Here is a 15706-nt window from a genome sequence, read left to right as displayed (position 1 = left end):
CCCCAGCACATTAACAACCGATGAAAATATTGAGAAAATAAAGAAAATTGTTATGGAGAATCGTCGAATCACAATGAGAGAAGTTGCTAAGGGTGGCGGCATATCGGTTGGCTCATGCCATCCAATCTTTTCGGAAATTTTGGGCATGAAGCGTGTGAGTTGCTTAAAGGGGGCATAACTGGTGACGAATCATGGGATATGGTTATGACATCGAAATCGTTCCAATGGAAGAGTCCAGGAAACCAAAAAACCAAAAAAAAGCACGCCAACTTCGATCAAATGTCAAGGTTTTGCTCACTGTTTCCTTCGATTAGCATGGTGCAGTGCATCAGAAGTTTTTACCGCAAGGTCGTACGGTAAAAAAGAATGCAAAAAAACTCGCGGAATTTTGGAAAACAATGCATGGCTTTTGCATCATGATAAATCACCTGCTCACTCATCTTTGCTTGTGAGAGATTATTTGGCTAAAAACAACCCTGTTTATCATGCTTCAGTCACAGTATTCACCACATTAGGCTCTCTGCGACTTTTTTCTGTTCCCAATATTGAAGATACCCATGAAAAGACGACGATTGAGGAGATAAAAACCAAATCTCTGAGAGAGCTCAAGCACATACCAAAAAGTGCATATCAGAATTGCTTCGAAAATTGGAGAAAACGATGGCACAAGTGTATTATAGCTGAGGATAACTACTTTGTAGGAGAGTAAATAAATATTTTTTGAGAAAAATAAGAGTTCACCTTATTTTTTGAACACATCTTGTGTATCAAATGAAGTAGCTTAAGGTATGTCGAAAAATGCTCGATGCAAAAAGGCTTAAAAAGTATAGAAATGTAATGGGTCTTTCAAAAGAGACGCTTAGATGCCAGTAGTTTAGACAGATGTATGCTATTACACAACGTGTGAAAATTATTCAGACTTATTATTGGAAATCGTCGATCTTTAAGAACAACATATCGCAAAATTCGTAATTTTTTTGGAGGAAATAATCATCCGAATGAGACGATAATTCAAAGGTTGGTGAAAAATTTCAAGTAGCTCGTTCGAGGCTAGAAAAAGAGCTGGGGTATCAGAATCTAGACGTTGTGTTGAGAATATTGCTGCTGTAGCGCAAAGTATTACTAAACAACCTTTGATTAATTCAACATCGATAACTCGACCTTCTCAACAATTAGGCATTTATGAATCCACTCTTTTGCGGATTTTACCTGTAGACAGACTAATGGTAGATATTTAAATGATGTAATTTTTCACATATAATTTTTAAGAACTGGGTTTTGAACCAAAATAGTGAAACCTGAAAGAATCAAAGTCTTTAGTGTTGTATTTTAAAGCATCTAGGCGCGCCTTTTGAAAGACCATTTGTTTTTTAAACTATTACACATTAAGCAGAATAAGCTTTAACCCTTTGTGGACGGAGCCGTTCGGCGGGCGAGTGTTGCTGAGGACGAGAGGTATTGGAGTGCGCGGTAGAGAAAATAAATACGTTGAATGTTATAAAAAGTAAATATTTATTTAACCAAAGAAAACATTTTCATTAAATCAAAAAAAGTATAAACAAAGTGAAAAAAAGCGACAAAAAGAAGTTTGGTTGGGTTTATGTATACGTTTTATATTCCGGCATTGTGTGATATCGTTCAAAACAGTCACCTATGTGCAAGGCCAGTTTAGCCGTATAAGTTGCACAACAATACCGCGACTCTCTCCTTCCAGGCTTTACTTTTCGATTGGAACACACTACTACTCCTTCCTGCATCATCTCGCCGAATAATACGTAAACGACCGTTCAGCCTTTCCGCTGTTCTGCTGTATGGGCGGCTATATGCCGACACTCGTCCCCAAAGAGGTAATACATATTCATTTATGTTGTATATAAAAAGTCAAGTAAGTCAAATCAACTTATTTCAAAAGAGGCATGAGAAGTAGGTATTGCGTTTTACCTATGTTAAAAAGAAAACAAAAACCAAACGTTCCAACATTTCCATATTTACTAAAAAGTTAAAGTCATTATTGCTGTTTTCGCCATAAAAAATAATTGTTCTGTCTCCACTTCGTATTTTTCTTAAGAATTCGCAAATCCTGAAAAAACTCGGGACTATTGGCAAAGAATCCTGAAATTTTCGAGATTAAAAAAAGCCCGAGATCTCGTGATGGACATCCCTAACATACATACATTCATACACATACATACATACATTTAAGAAATTATTTACAACAGTATAACATGCAACAAATGTTTGCATAATTCTCTGGGGAATACCAGCTAATTAGGTGAAAACTGATATTGTTTAAAATATGCAAAAATGTAGCCGCTAAATTACTTTAAAAGTAATGCAGAATTCCGGTTGTTTGTTAGACATATGTACGTAATTAGATAAAAACCCAGGTTTATGGCAAATAATAAAAAAATGTTATCAATAAATTCAGACAAGCGAATGCGCTAATTGCTGTACAATTCGTAAATGGGAGCCTGTGTGTTGTTGTTGGTGCGGCTTTGGTGCGTAGGTGATGCTTGTGCAGAGTACACAAAATATTCAAAATCAAAATACGCAAAGAATAGTGAACCAAATGTCAATGCTACGTTCTTGTCAACCACAGCTATGACTACAGATGCAAATTCAGTTACAGTTGCGAGTATAAATGCAGTTACGGATGCAAATTTCATAAATACATTTTTGTTTTTGTTGTTTGTTTTTTTTGCGTTGGTTGTTTTTGTTCAACTGTACCAAGCAACAGTAAACCATTGCCTCTGCTACACTACTACTCACACTCATCGCCAAGCTGGGCACACTGTAGCAATGCTCCTTCAGACTTAGGTGATCTTCACCGCCACTGCCTTCGTCTTCAGCATCGGCAGAGCTTGTCGAATCGAAGTGTGTTGGCTCGTTGAAGGCCCTCTTGTTTACTATCTTCTCAGGTGGACAAGTGCAAAACTCCTCATTGGTCGCATCGCAACACTCCGTGTTGACTTCATCTTTTTTAAAACCAAAATCTTTACTAAAATCGAAAACATTTTTCGATGGATGCACCCGTCGACGTTTAGTGCACTGTTTACATATTTTGTCCCGCTTGATTTGGAAATTCAGCAACTTGGCACGGAATGTTTGACGTAGTGCTTTGGATTTCTTTTGTATTTTGGGCACTTTTAAACGCAGCTTAGCGGACATGCCGATTGGCTCGTTTTTGGACGGATTTGTGGCATCGGCAAGTACCGTTGGTGCTTGCGTTATTGTACTCGTGTTTGTGTCGTCTGTAGAGTCGTTGTGGTTGTTGTTATTGTTATTGGTGATTTGCTCTTTGTTTGCTGTGCCATTAGCTTTTGGCTTCGTGTCCGTATCAGTTGTGGTTTGTGTGGCTTGATTGATTGCGTCGACGGTTGAGGTCGGATCGTTTGCACGTCCATTACTTTGCGTTGACTTACCAAGCTCCGGATCGATCAGCTCGAACTGATCGCTGTTCTCTTTATATTCAACTAAGGTTATGGTAGTCTTCGGTGCTTTTGGATGTACATTTTTTTTGGTAAACTCCTTGAGATTGGTCATAATCGCATTTATGGACTTTTGTGAGAACGATACGGAGCGTTTCTTGCAATTTCCATTCGAATCGCTGTCCTTCTCCTTGCGCGTTGCACACGGGCGACAGTCAGAGCTCGAACTGGACGTGCGCTTCGAAGAGCAATGTGCCTCTTGCTCTGCAACAGTTTTCGTGCGTGCCGTGACGGCTGTTGGTTCGGCAGTCTCGATGGCATCGAAATTCAGTTGCGGCAAGTGCCGTTTCAAGCGATCATCCAGTGTGCGATTTAATTCATCGATCTTGTCCAAGTGCGCATCAATAGAATTCTTCACTGTTTCCTGCGTGGGTGGCGCAGCAGGTGCGGGCGTTACTGTCACTTCACTGCTCTTATATTCCTCTACAGCTTCCAGTTCCTTCTTCTCCACAACTTCCGTGCGCAATTCATGCGCCCGATCTATTGTAAGTCTTGTGCTGTCCTCACGATTTATTTCGATTCGCACGTTTTCTTGTCGTCGCAATGCTAACTCACCACTTCTAACACTATCACAATCCCCACCCAACGATTCACAACCCCCTAAGAGGTCTGCATATATATTGTTATTATTGTTTTTATGATCGTTAAACTCTGGCATGGGCTCGTTTGGGTTAGTATCAATGGATATAACAAAAGCGGTAGGTGTGTCCTCTTCATTTAAACACAACAGTGAAAGCTGCGTACGTCGCAGCTTGGGAAACATTTTCGCAGTAGCGGCGCAACGATCAAACATAATCACTGAGTCGGGATCTATGGCATGCAGGCCGTAGCTGGTGTTAGCTTCGAGGCTAGTGGCCATGCGCAATGGGTTAGTAATGGGCTCGTATTTCGCGGGGCTGGTATTTACCGACAAAGATCCGAGACTTTGTGATCTCGGCTGTAGTTTGTTAAAACGTTGCGTGCGCGTACGATTGGCGGTGGGCGTAGTCGGCTGCGGTGTGGACTTGCGTTTGAAGGGTCTACCGCGTAGTAATGTCAATACGCCACCTCGTCGTCGTAGCTCGTTCATAATACTTACGCCGGTGGAATTAGTTGAAGCCGCTGAGTTCTGCTAATCGTTATTGTATTGTGTTTTATTTGATTTATGGATGAAGTATTTTTTTGTTTGGTTTTATTTTTATTTTGTTCGTAATGCAATTGTGTTTTTGGGCATTTATAAGAAATGGCAAGGGCAATAAGAGTGTAAATGGGAAGAAAAAGAGTTTATTAAGTAAAAGTACGTAAGCGTATATGTTTAAGTGTGAAGACGTGTGTGTAGTGAACTAACATCGAACCCAAACCTCTGGTTGTTTTTATTAAGCTATGTGCTAAAGATTTAGTCTAGAAAATTCGTATAAAAGTGCACTCTAAGATGTATCGAAAAGTATTCACTCAAACAGGCGGTACCTAATATTTGCGGGCACTAAGAATACCTCGGAAAATTCAGCCTGCACAACGAAACATCCGGTAACGGACAGAGGCAGATCGACTTCGCCGGGGCCCGAAACATGGTAGTCTGCAGCACCAGATTCCAGCATAAAAAGATACACCAAGCTACCTGGCTGTCTCCTGATCGAAAAACGCGAAACCAGATCGATCATGTTGTGATAGATGGAAGACACGCTTCTAGTGTATTAGATGTACGTACGATCCGAGGGCCCAACATCGACTCGGATCATTACCTTGTTGCAGCCAAGCTGCGCACCCGCCTCTGTGCAGCAAAAAACGTACATCTACCTACGCAAAGAATGTTCGACATCGAAAAGCTGCAATCACAACAGACAGCCAGAAGATTCGCCACTCGACTCTCACTCCTGCTCTCGGAGAGCACTGCCCAACAAACCGGCATGCGCGAGCAATGGAGCAACATTTCTCGTTCACTACGTACCGCCGCCGAAGAAGAAATCGGATTCCGGCGAGCCCGAAAAAACAATTGGTACGACGAGGAATGTCATGCTGCCGCAGAAAGAAAGGATGCCGCCTATAGAGCCACGCTGCGATCGGGCGCAACGCGAGCCATGTGGGATCGCTACAGAGAGCTGAAAAAGGAAGAGAGACGTATTATCCGACAGAAGAAACGAGAGGCCGAAATACGTGAGTGCGAGGAGCTTGAGATGCTGGCCAACAGGAACAACGCCCGAAAATTTTACCAGAAAGTTCGGCGGCTTACAGAAGGTTTCAAGACCGGGGCGTTTTACTGTAAGAACAAAGACGGCGATCTGGTGACTGACGTACAGAGCAATCTTAAATTATGGAGGGAACACTTCTCGAACCTGTTAAACGGTGACAGCTGCGCATGTCATAGAGAATGTGAAGATCCCGATACCCCAATCGTTGACGACGGAATTGTCGTTCCGTTACCCGACCATGACGAGGTGAGAATAGCAATATCACGGCTAAAAAACAACAAAGCCGCGGGCGCCGACGGACTGCCGGCTGAGCTATTCAAACATGGCGGCGAGGAGCTGGTAAGGTGCATGCATCAGCTCCTATGCAAAATATGGTCGGATGAAAGCATGCCTGCCGATTGGAATTTAAGTGTGCTCTGCCCAATCCATAAGAAGGGCGATCCTGCAAGTTGTGCCAATTACCGCGGGATTAGTCTTCTAAATATCGCCTATAAGGTTCTAGCGAGCGTATTGTGTGAAAGGCTGAAGCCCACCGTCAACCAACTGATTGGACCTTATCAGTGTGGCTTCAGACCTGGAAAGTCCACCATTGACCAAATATTCTCAATACGCCAAATCTTGGAAAAGACCCATGAAAGGAGAATCGACACACACCACCTTTTCGTCGACTTCAAAGCTGCATTCGACAGTACGGAAAGGAGTTACCTGTATGCCGCGATGTCTGAATTTGGTATCCCCGCAAAACTAATACGGCTATGTAAGATGGCGTTGCTCAACACCAGCAGCGCCGTCAGAATTGGGAAGGACCTCTCCGGGCCGTTTGATACCAAACGAGGTTTCAGACAGGGTGACTCGCTGTCGTGTGACTTCTTTAACCTGATGTTGGAGAGCATCGTACGAGCCGCAGAACTTAATCGCTCAGGCACAATTTTTTATAAGAGCGTACAATTGTTGGCGTATGCCGATGATATTGACATCATCGGCCTTAACAACCGCGCTGTTAGTTCTGCCTTCTCCAAACTGGATAAAGAGGCAAAGCGAATGGGTTTGGTGGTGAACGAGGACAAAACGAAGTACCTCCTGTCTTCAAACAAACAGTCGGCGCACTCGCGTATCGGCACCCACGTCACTGTTGACAGTTATATTATAATTTTGAGGTTGTAAAAGACTTCGTGTATTTAGGAACCAGCATTAACACCGATAACAATGTCAGCCTTGAAATCCAACGTAGAATCTCTCTTGCCAACAAGTGCTACTTTGGACTAAGTAGGCAATTGAGCAGTAAAGTCCTCTCTCGACGAACAAAACTAACACTCTACAAGACTCTCATCATGCCCGTCCTAACGTATGGCGCAGAAGCTTGGACGATGACAACATCTGATGAAGCGACGCTTGGAGTGTTCGAGAGAAAGATTCTGCGTAAGATTTTTGGACCTTTGCACGTTGGCAATGGCGAATATCGTAGACGATGGAACGATGAGCTGTATGAGCTTTACGACGACATAGACATAGCGCAGCGAATAAAGATCCAGCGGCTTCGTTGGCTGGGTCATGTCGTCCGAATGGATACAAACGCTCCGGCTTTGAAAGTATTCGATGCGGTACCAGCTGGTGGTAGCAGAGGAAGAGGAAGGCCTCCTCTGCGTTGGAAAGATCAGGTGGAGAAGGACTTGGCTTCACTTGGTGTGTCCAATTGGCGCCGGTTAGCACGAGAGAGAAACGACTGGCGCGCTTTGTTAATCTCGGCCAAAATCGCGTAAGCGGTTATCGCGCCAATTAAGAAGAAGAAGAAGAATACCTTTCCACAAATTAACTGCCTATTAAAATGTATCCCAACGTGGAACACGACTTGTGTCCAGGCCCGACGAGAGAGGGGGAGAGGGGGTGCCTATTGTCGATTGGGAATAAATATTTGTTTTCTTATTAACTGCAAACGGGTAACCGAAGTTTCATTCGAATTTCGTCTGAAGTTAACTTCCTATAAAGTCAATGCGTTGCAATCTATTTTGTAAAAGAGGCTGAAACCCAAAAGTTCCTTTTGAACTCTTACATTATATTAAAATATATAGATATTCAAATGAAATAGTCAAGAACTTCTGGGAAAGTTCTCATTTTTATACACTTCATTTTTTTTTTTGGTTTTTTTCTGAGCAACAGCGAGCACTTTCTCTGTAAATGTCTGGCAGCTAGACAATTAGGGTCACTGTATGTTCCTTACTTCGACAGCCTGAGGTAGTACTCCACCCTAAATTCCATCAATCTTGTCTAATACATCAACAGATCTGGCTGGCTGTAGATATCTGCCTGTTGGTGGGCTCATAATGGTATCCTAACGGCGGTTTGGGGAGTGCCAGAGTTTTACTTCATCCATTCCACCTATCTATCTATCTTATAAAGTCTATCTTCTTTTATTAAGGTTTTGTGGCGTTCTTATTATTCACATGACCTTCCTTCACGTGATTCAGCGCATGCGCTAATCTTATCATTTCCTAAATTCTACCACATATTCTGCGTTTGAAGTCTTTGTGCTTGCTATTATTATCCCTGATGGCCAGCGACGATAATTAATTTTCAACCTTATTTAAAAACTCAAGCGGATTAGTCAGAATAAAAATACTGCTGTGCGACTAGGTTACGTTCGGATCTATGAATGATCATGGTGTGCTCTTGAACGTACCGTTATTCGGCTCTGAGTGAATTTGACAGAATCAGCTGATGAGCTGACGCCACTTGGGATGTGTTTTCAAAAAAGCTGAGATTGTGTTGGTATTATACGAAAAAATCAATCAATGACACATCGTTGCCATCTAGACAACGACTGATTGGACGAGTATGGGAATGCATGTGAAATGACCGTGCATAATTGGGCTACCGATTCGCCCAAGTGACATGGCAACCGAAGTTCCTCTCAAAATTTTCTTCTTCACCATAGTTAAAGAGAAAACCTAGTAAGTCCGTCATCCTTGATGGTGAGTGACATGTGTGCATATGTATGTCTAATAGTGCAATTGCAGCCAGATGAAAGATACATGCACTCAGTCCAACCCAGCTTTATCTTGAGTTTAATAAACGAACTGGATCTGGATGAGGTACTGTGAAGAGTAGTGGGCACAAACGACCAAGAGGTCGAAGTGCAAGCTCCAAATTAATCTAATCTTATCTGAATATCCGTTATGTGAAGAAACACCACACGATACTAGCCGCCTCTTCCTATGCCCTTCCACTAAACTTATCCAACACCCCTTTCCTTAACTCTCATTTCCTATGCCTATGCGATAATAATATTTATTGAGTCAGCAGTCAAGGCAGGCCTCAATGAGGCTGCTCCAATAGCGATTTGGTGAATAAGATGAAACCATCGCAACATTCTCGTCATAATTTCGATTCTCTAAATGATCAACTTTGGGCATACGGCAGGTGGATATTTGGTAGCTGGTATGCCATTTAAGAGTTTAGACTTCTAAGCTACAGCGCAACTGCAATATTCTGAACTATAACTGAATCTATTTGAAGATTATACAAATAGGAAGTCTTATAGATTCTATATGATTATGGAAATAAGATTCCTTATTTCTTAATGTCCTTTAACTTTTCGATACATCTTTTGCCAATATCTCCCATTTTTGTGCCTATAAACCATCTATAAAACTTGAACTGTATGATTAGTTTCAAAAATATTCAAAAAGAAAAATAATAATAATATCCAAAAACCATTTTAACCGATTGCCATGTGCTTAAAACTAGTTTGCAACTCCTAAATCTGAAATGTACTAACTCATAAGCCCTTCACCTGCTTTGTGTGTGCGTTGTAGTTTCAACTCTACATCTAATCCACTCACCTGTTGGTCGTTATTAAAACTATTCTCTATGAAGTTCTGTTCCAAATGATCATCACAGCCAGATGGCAACTCTTCGCAGCCAATCTCATTCAAAGCGCACTTAATCATATCCACCAGCTTTTGTTTTTGTTTCTCTTGACAGCGCAGCGCATTGAGGTCCTTGGATTGCCTGCTTTTTTTATTTTGTTTTGTGACGTTTTTGGTTTTTGGTGTTTTTGTTTTGGTTTTTTTGTTTTTAAAAAGGAATAAATCAGTATTTTTTCGTTAATTTGAAAGAAATTTGTTCGCCTACTTCTGACTATCCTTGGGCGATTGTATGCCATTGCTTGCCGTGCTGCCATTCCGCGTTATGCTGCCATTCGCTATGGGTGAACCGCCATTCGCCTGCTCGATCATCTTCAGCTGCTTCTCTTGGCAATCCTTCACGGACATTTCCAAGTCAATGATACGTGAACGCAGCCAATCGACTGTGAGATTATCAACTGTAAGAGTGTTTGATTGCAGTTTGCCAGGTATATCCTCGATGAGTGAATTGTCAAATTGGAATACTAACGGTGTGGTGGGGGAAGTTCTGTAAAAATCACTAAACCATTGAATAAGAAAATATATTTAAGAATGATACAAATTTTACTTGTGTTTCTCGGTGAATTCCCGATACTCCTCACTGGGATTTATGCTGTTTATCACATTGTCGATGCGCTTCTGTATCTCTTTAAATTTGTCGGACGTGAGATCGCCATGTTGGCTTATCTCTTGCAGTATATTCTTCCAGAGCAATATGAAACTCTCTTGCACAGATTGTTGATGCTCCAGTAGTCCTGGCAGCAATACTGTGCGAAAATCCTTCTCCACCTCAACGGCCTCGGTGATGGAGAGCACATATTCGTTGTGGGTGAGATGTAATTTGCGGCAGGCTTTTTGATATTTATCGCGTACATCGTCCAACTTTCGACCACCACGACCGGCTATAGGTAATGGAAAGAAAATGCGGTTTTTAATGACACAAAAAAAAGTTATTTTTTTTTAACTGATTTTTTTTTCTTGCTATTAAGATTGTGCCACGTACAGCCTTTCTCAGGTATTTGGCTGACTTTCATTTCTTATTTGTGATTGTGATATGACGGACTTACAATATTATGCTGAAGTGTTTTTTTATAAGAAGCGACTTCGGAGGTATGGCACTGCTTGCAGAAGACGATTTAACTTTTTTTTTTGGCTATAATTTAATGCTTCATACTCGAAGCGAGTTTTGCGCACAGATTGACTGAAGGATAGTCACGCACAAGCCAATTTGGCTGCGTCGGCCGCCAACACAAAATTCTAAGACCTTCGTCTCCTCTTCTTCCTCCCGTATTCACGAGTTATGCGAATGCTCTCAGTGTTTCGGAGAATCTTATTCTTTTATAAAACGTTTACTCTAAACGCATAAATTGTATCATTAAAATTTCAACTAACTTTCATCGAGTTATGTTTTTGATATCCTTGGCCCGTCCACCCTTCAGAACGTTATGGCCCACCTACAACCACAAACAAACATTGACAAATATGAAGCAAAAGGATGCCTCACGGCAGTGGTAACTGACTTCTGGTCTATAGGAGAGCGGGCGGCCAAAATGGACATTCCTTACAATATTTACTGCCATAGGAAAAAAGGAAACTATTTCCATTTCCTGGAAGAGCTAGCCGATATAGAGGTAAACCACCTTATAAGGTTTCTCAATCGCACAGACGGGATACAAATAGTCGCGAAACAATAATCGTGTAACTTGTTGATAGCAAGGATCTGGCAAGGGCGAGGTGCGGAAGCACTAATTGATTTCTTGGGAAATCACCACTTCAACTAATCCACCAATACCTTTTGTTGGGTCGTCGACCGCGCTCCTTCTCCTATTTGTGGCGTGTGTCTTGATGTTGGAGGGACCCATAATTGCACGCCGCCTTTTTCATGGCAGAAATAAACTCGGCGATTTGTTATTGCCTGTCGAGAAGCGAAAGCCATTCGAAAAGACCCTTTTATATAATTTTCGTGCTTTATGCCAACAGTATGCTTCGAACCCGGCTACTACCGAATGGCAGTCATGCACTAACCTATTCGCCTCCGACGGCTGACATTGTATACATACTACGAGTATATATGATGAGTAAAAATGTAAGGCTAACTTCGGCTAACTGAAATGTCTCGACTGATATTTTATGTAATACATCATTAACCACAATTCCATTCTTTAAAACCGGAATATTGTTTCAACTCTTCATGTATTGCTACATATTTGTATATCGGATGAGGACCACTTTTTAGAGACTAAGGGATTCTATTTCTAATTGAAGGAGTTTTATTAGCGTTTTGTGAGTTGCACATTTTTCTTACATTTGATGTAGTGTTCCTCAAAACGTGTACGCAATGCCTTGTAACCTTCTAAATGTTTTTGATATTCGGCTTTCTTACGAACCACTTCATCTGTGAGCTAAAAAGATAAAAGAGAAGAATTTTTAATAAGTAAATCGTTATAAGAAGTTAAGGCAAGGATAGTAAAAGCTGTATAAAAATTATATGAAAATGGCTATACTGTAGAATCATCTGAGTTAATTATGAAATAATTTTCTAAATTTCAAATACGAACAGCTATTTAGAAGTCTTTCATCTATGCAGAAATTCTGGAAAGTCACCAAAAACGAATGGAACGGCGAAACAACGTCAAATTTTCTATTGTTCTTTCACATTCTGCTGAACTGCCACTGAACTTGTAAACATCTTAAACTTCATCATTGTAGCCTTTACTTGGCTTTGAGTGCCAAGTCTTTCTTTCTCTATATTTTTTGGCACGCTCAGGGACCGATAAGGCATAAGCTACCCAGAGGACACTTGGGCTATTCCCGGAAGTTGTGAGCTGCTTGAACCATATGTAGAAGAACGGTCCTGGCCACTCCTAAGTGGAATGGCGATCAATAACTTCCCCCACTTACACGGACTTTTACATATGGAACTATTTTTGAGAGAAATATTCTGCGGAAGATTTTTGGACCTTTGCACGTTGGCACCGGCGAATATCGCAGGCGATGGAACGATGAACTGTATGACAACAACATAGACTTAGCGCAGCGAATGAAGATCCAGCGGCTACGTTGGCTAGGCCATGTCGTCCGAGTGGAGAGAAACGCTCCGGCTCTGAAAGTATTTGATGCGGTACCCGCTGGTGGTGGTAGAGAAGAGGAAGGGCTCCCCTGTGTTGGAAAGAACAGGTGGATAAGGACTTGGCGTCACTTGGTGTGTCCAATTGGCGCCGGTTAGTACGAGAAACGACTGGCGCGCTTTGTTAAACTTGGCTAAAATCACGTGATTGGCGGTTATCGCGCCAATTAAGAAGAAGAAGATTTTTATGCCGTGTCGCTTTTGTATATTTTCGGGCGTTTAATTATTTTCAATTATACAAATTTCTAGCATTCGTTTATGGAAGAAAATACATAGCACCGTCAACAAAAAATTATCAAAATGTGTACATGTCTGCTTAAGAAAATTATATTTTTATGTAACTATAGTAGTATGTGCAAATAAAAGTGAGAGTCAATTAAAAATAACTTGACGCGCCCATAATTGAAGCAATGTAGCTCACATAGTCGGTATATGTGCACAACATTCTAACACTTACATATGTATGTTTGTATTCCACTCCATATAATCATAAAAAATGTAACCAATTGGTAGGACCGCCTCTCAGTGATTCGTTATTTTATGACCGGTAACTGCCTTATCAACGTTGAATTCAATATTTGCACTTCTGCATAGCTGGTATTTATAACGTTTCCGTTGCGAAGTGCCGGTTAATGGCAATAGGAACGTCTACTACCGCAACAATAAGGCCCCCAATAAAAGTAATGCAACACAACAATTGCTATTTATAACTTACACTTTCTCACACACATTTTTCTCTGGGTATTTGGGCCAAACAATTGCGAATAGCAAAGCAAATAAATATCGCAAATGCAAACATAAAAAATTGTGTTATGTGTGTCACATAAGCATCATACGTAAAATCATGCATGAAACATAATAAGTATGAAAGTGTGTCGACTGGTGCCAGACAATCGTGGCATGTCGCATGGCAAATGATGTAACTAATAGGCATGAGAAAAGGGGTATGCACTATAATTTAGTTAAAATTTGCTACTACCGTCCAACAAATCTGTCGGATTTATTCACGCTCGGCGTCATATTTCACGTTAGTGGCGTGGTGCCCAAATATATTAAATACCATATGTCTGACATCTGAAGCTTTAATTTAATCTTTTCATTGAGGGGGATTTTTAAGTGGCGGGTCCCAAACCCAGCGCACAACCAGCTATCGGCCGGGTGTTCGGAAGGTACTCAGAGGATACCCAGACGTTGTGAGGTGCTTGAACCATATGCAGAATGATCGTCCGATCAGTAACTTTCTCCACTTGCGTGGACTTCTACATATGGAACCATCCTGAGCTATGAGCTGTATGAGCTTTACGACGACATAGACATAGCGCAGCGAATAAAGATCCAGCGGCTACGCTGGCTGGGTCATGTCGTCCGAATGGACACAAACGCTCCAGCTCTGAAAGTATTCGATGCGGTACCAGCTGGTGGTAGCAGAGGAAGAGGAAGGTCTCCTCTGCGTTGGAAAGATCAGGTGGAGAAGGACTTGGCTTCACTTGGTGTGTCCAACTGGCGCCGGTTAGCACGAGAAAGAAACGACAGGCGACGACTTCGTTAAACTCGGCCAAAATCGCGTAAGCGGTTATAGCGGCAATTAAGAAGAAGAGAGACATCTGAGGCTCAACCATCCAAAAAATTGAAAACTTCTAATGACTGTCAAAGCAGTGACGATGAAAACGATAACGAAAATACCGAATATCAATTTCAAAACATTCAAAAATATTGTGTGGGTCTTTCAAATTTTAAAATAAAAATAAAATAAAACAAATAACCCATTTTTTTTTTTTTTTTGTTAATTTTATGGATTAATAGAATGCAAAATCAATTTGAATGATAACGTCGTTTGCGTGTTCACCATCAACAACAAAAAATTGTGAATAATCAGCGCGATTTTGGAGTCTTCTAACTTGCACTTTGCTTTGCTGTAATTTAACGCTCCGTTGGGCACCTAGGTCTGGCCAGACTTTTTCGACATTACAGCTAATGACTTGAAAAGTGTTCAACGGAGGGTTAATGTACCATAAAAATGCGTATTAGAAAAATTGGTATTTAAAAATTTTGACGAAAATGTACTGAGTTCTTTATAATTTTATACAAAGTTTGAGACTTTAAATTACCCTATGGTCAAAAAAGTACCGGGAAGTTGATGTTGATTGTTTTCTTCGATTGCCAGGGCGTTGTGCACCATGAGTACCTTCCATCGGGCCTGACAGCTAATGAAGGATATTATTTATGAGAGATGCTGTATGTCGCAAACGGCCGGAAATGTGGGCAAACAGTTCTTGGATTTTGCATGATGATAACGCTCCATCGCACCGAGCCCAAATTGTGTTGGATTATTTGACCAAACATCAAGTAAAACCATCTTGCAAGCACCCTATTCATATGGCCCCGTGTGACTTCTTTTTGTTTCCCAAGTTGAAGTTACCACTTCGTGGAAGGAGATTTCAGGCGATAGAGGCGATAAAAGAGCTGAAGGCCATCCCTTCGGCAGACTGGGTTAAACGTTGGCACATGTGTGTTGCTCCAGACGGGTCATATTTTGAAGGAGAGAAAATAAATTTGCCTAAAATTTAACTCTGTTTTGTTTTACTTAAACTTTCCCGGTACTTTCTGATCATAGGGATCGTATACCCTTTTTCTTGTGCGCTGAACTATATTTTTATTAAAAGATAATACAATTTAAATAAAAAGTAAATAGTCAAAACTTCGCATTATATCGCGCTGCTATTAATGTGCACACATGTGTATGTGTCTGTATATTTAATAAACTTTTATTGTTTTCTTATAAAAATTCTCGCCGCATCTCCACTTTTGCAATTTTATTTGAACTACTTGTGCGATAAAAATGTTCAAAAACAAACGTATACATACACATATTTACATGTATAAGTGCATATGTATAAGCTGCGCTAAAATTTGTTGTTATGTTTTTAATTTGCCTGTCTTTCATCTACATTTTTTCGTTTTATTGCATTTTTTGCCGCTCTGTACGTGATAAGTCGACGTAAAATTGCATAAAACGCATTT

The 15706-nt window shown here is 41.0% G+C and overlaps 1 protein-coding gene across 8 annotated transcripts in view; it reads right to left on the bottom strand.

The window, feature by feature from the left end:
• Positions 1–15706, bottom strand: part of LOC128855303 (tyrosine-protein kinase Fer) — a 173373-nt gene that overhangs the window by 23042 nt on the left and 134625 nt on the right. For 3 of the 8 annotated variants that reach the window (XM_054090091.1, XM_054090089.1, XM_054090090.1), the window contains exons 4-8: positions 11864–11960; positions 10127–10460; positions 9788–10078; positions 9496–9667; positions 4396–4596 (exon numbers count right to left, since the gene is read on the bottom strand). In XM_054090091.1, coding sequence (XP_053946066.1) covers positions 4396–4596; positions 9496–9667; positions 9788–10078; positions 10127–10460; positions 11864–11960 — 1095 coding nt within the window. Of the gene's footprint in view, positions 1–2769; positions 3846–3986; positions 4597–9495; positions 9668–9787; positions 10079–10126; positions 10461–11863; positions 11961–15706 lie in introns of all 8 variants that reach the window. The other 5 variants (XM_054090098.1, XM_054090092.1, XM_054090093.1 and 2 more) reach the window with 5 other exon arrangements.

The sequence above is a fragment of the Anastrepha ludens genome, chromosome 2 (assembly GCF_028408465.1).
Source record: "Anastrepha ludens isolate Willacy chromosome 2, idAnaLude1.1, whole genome shotgun sequence".
NCBI lineage: Eukaryota > Metazoa > Arthropoda > Insecta > Diptera > Tephritidae > Anastrepha > Anastrepha ludens.
This window is presented reverse-complemented; position numbering and strand designations above follow the sequence as displayed.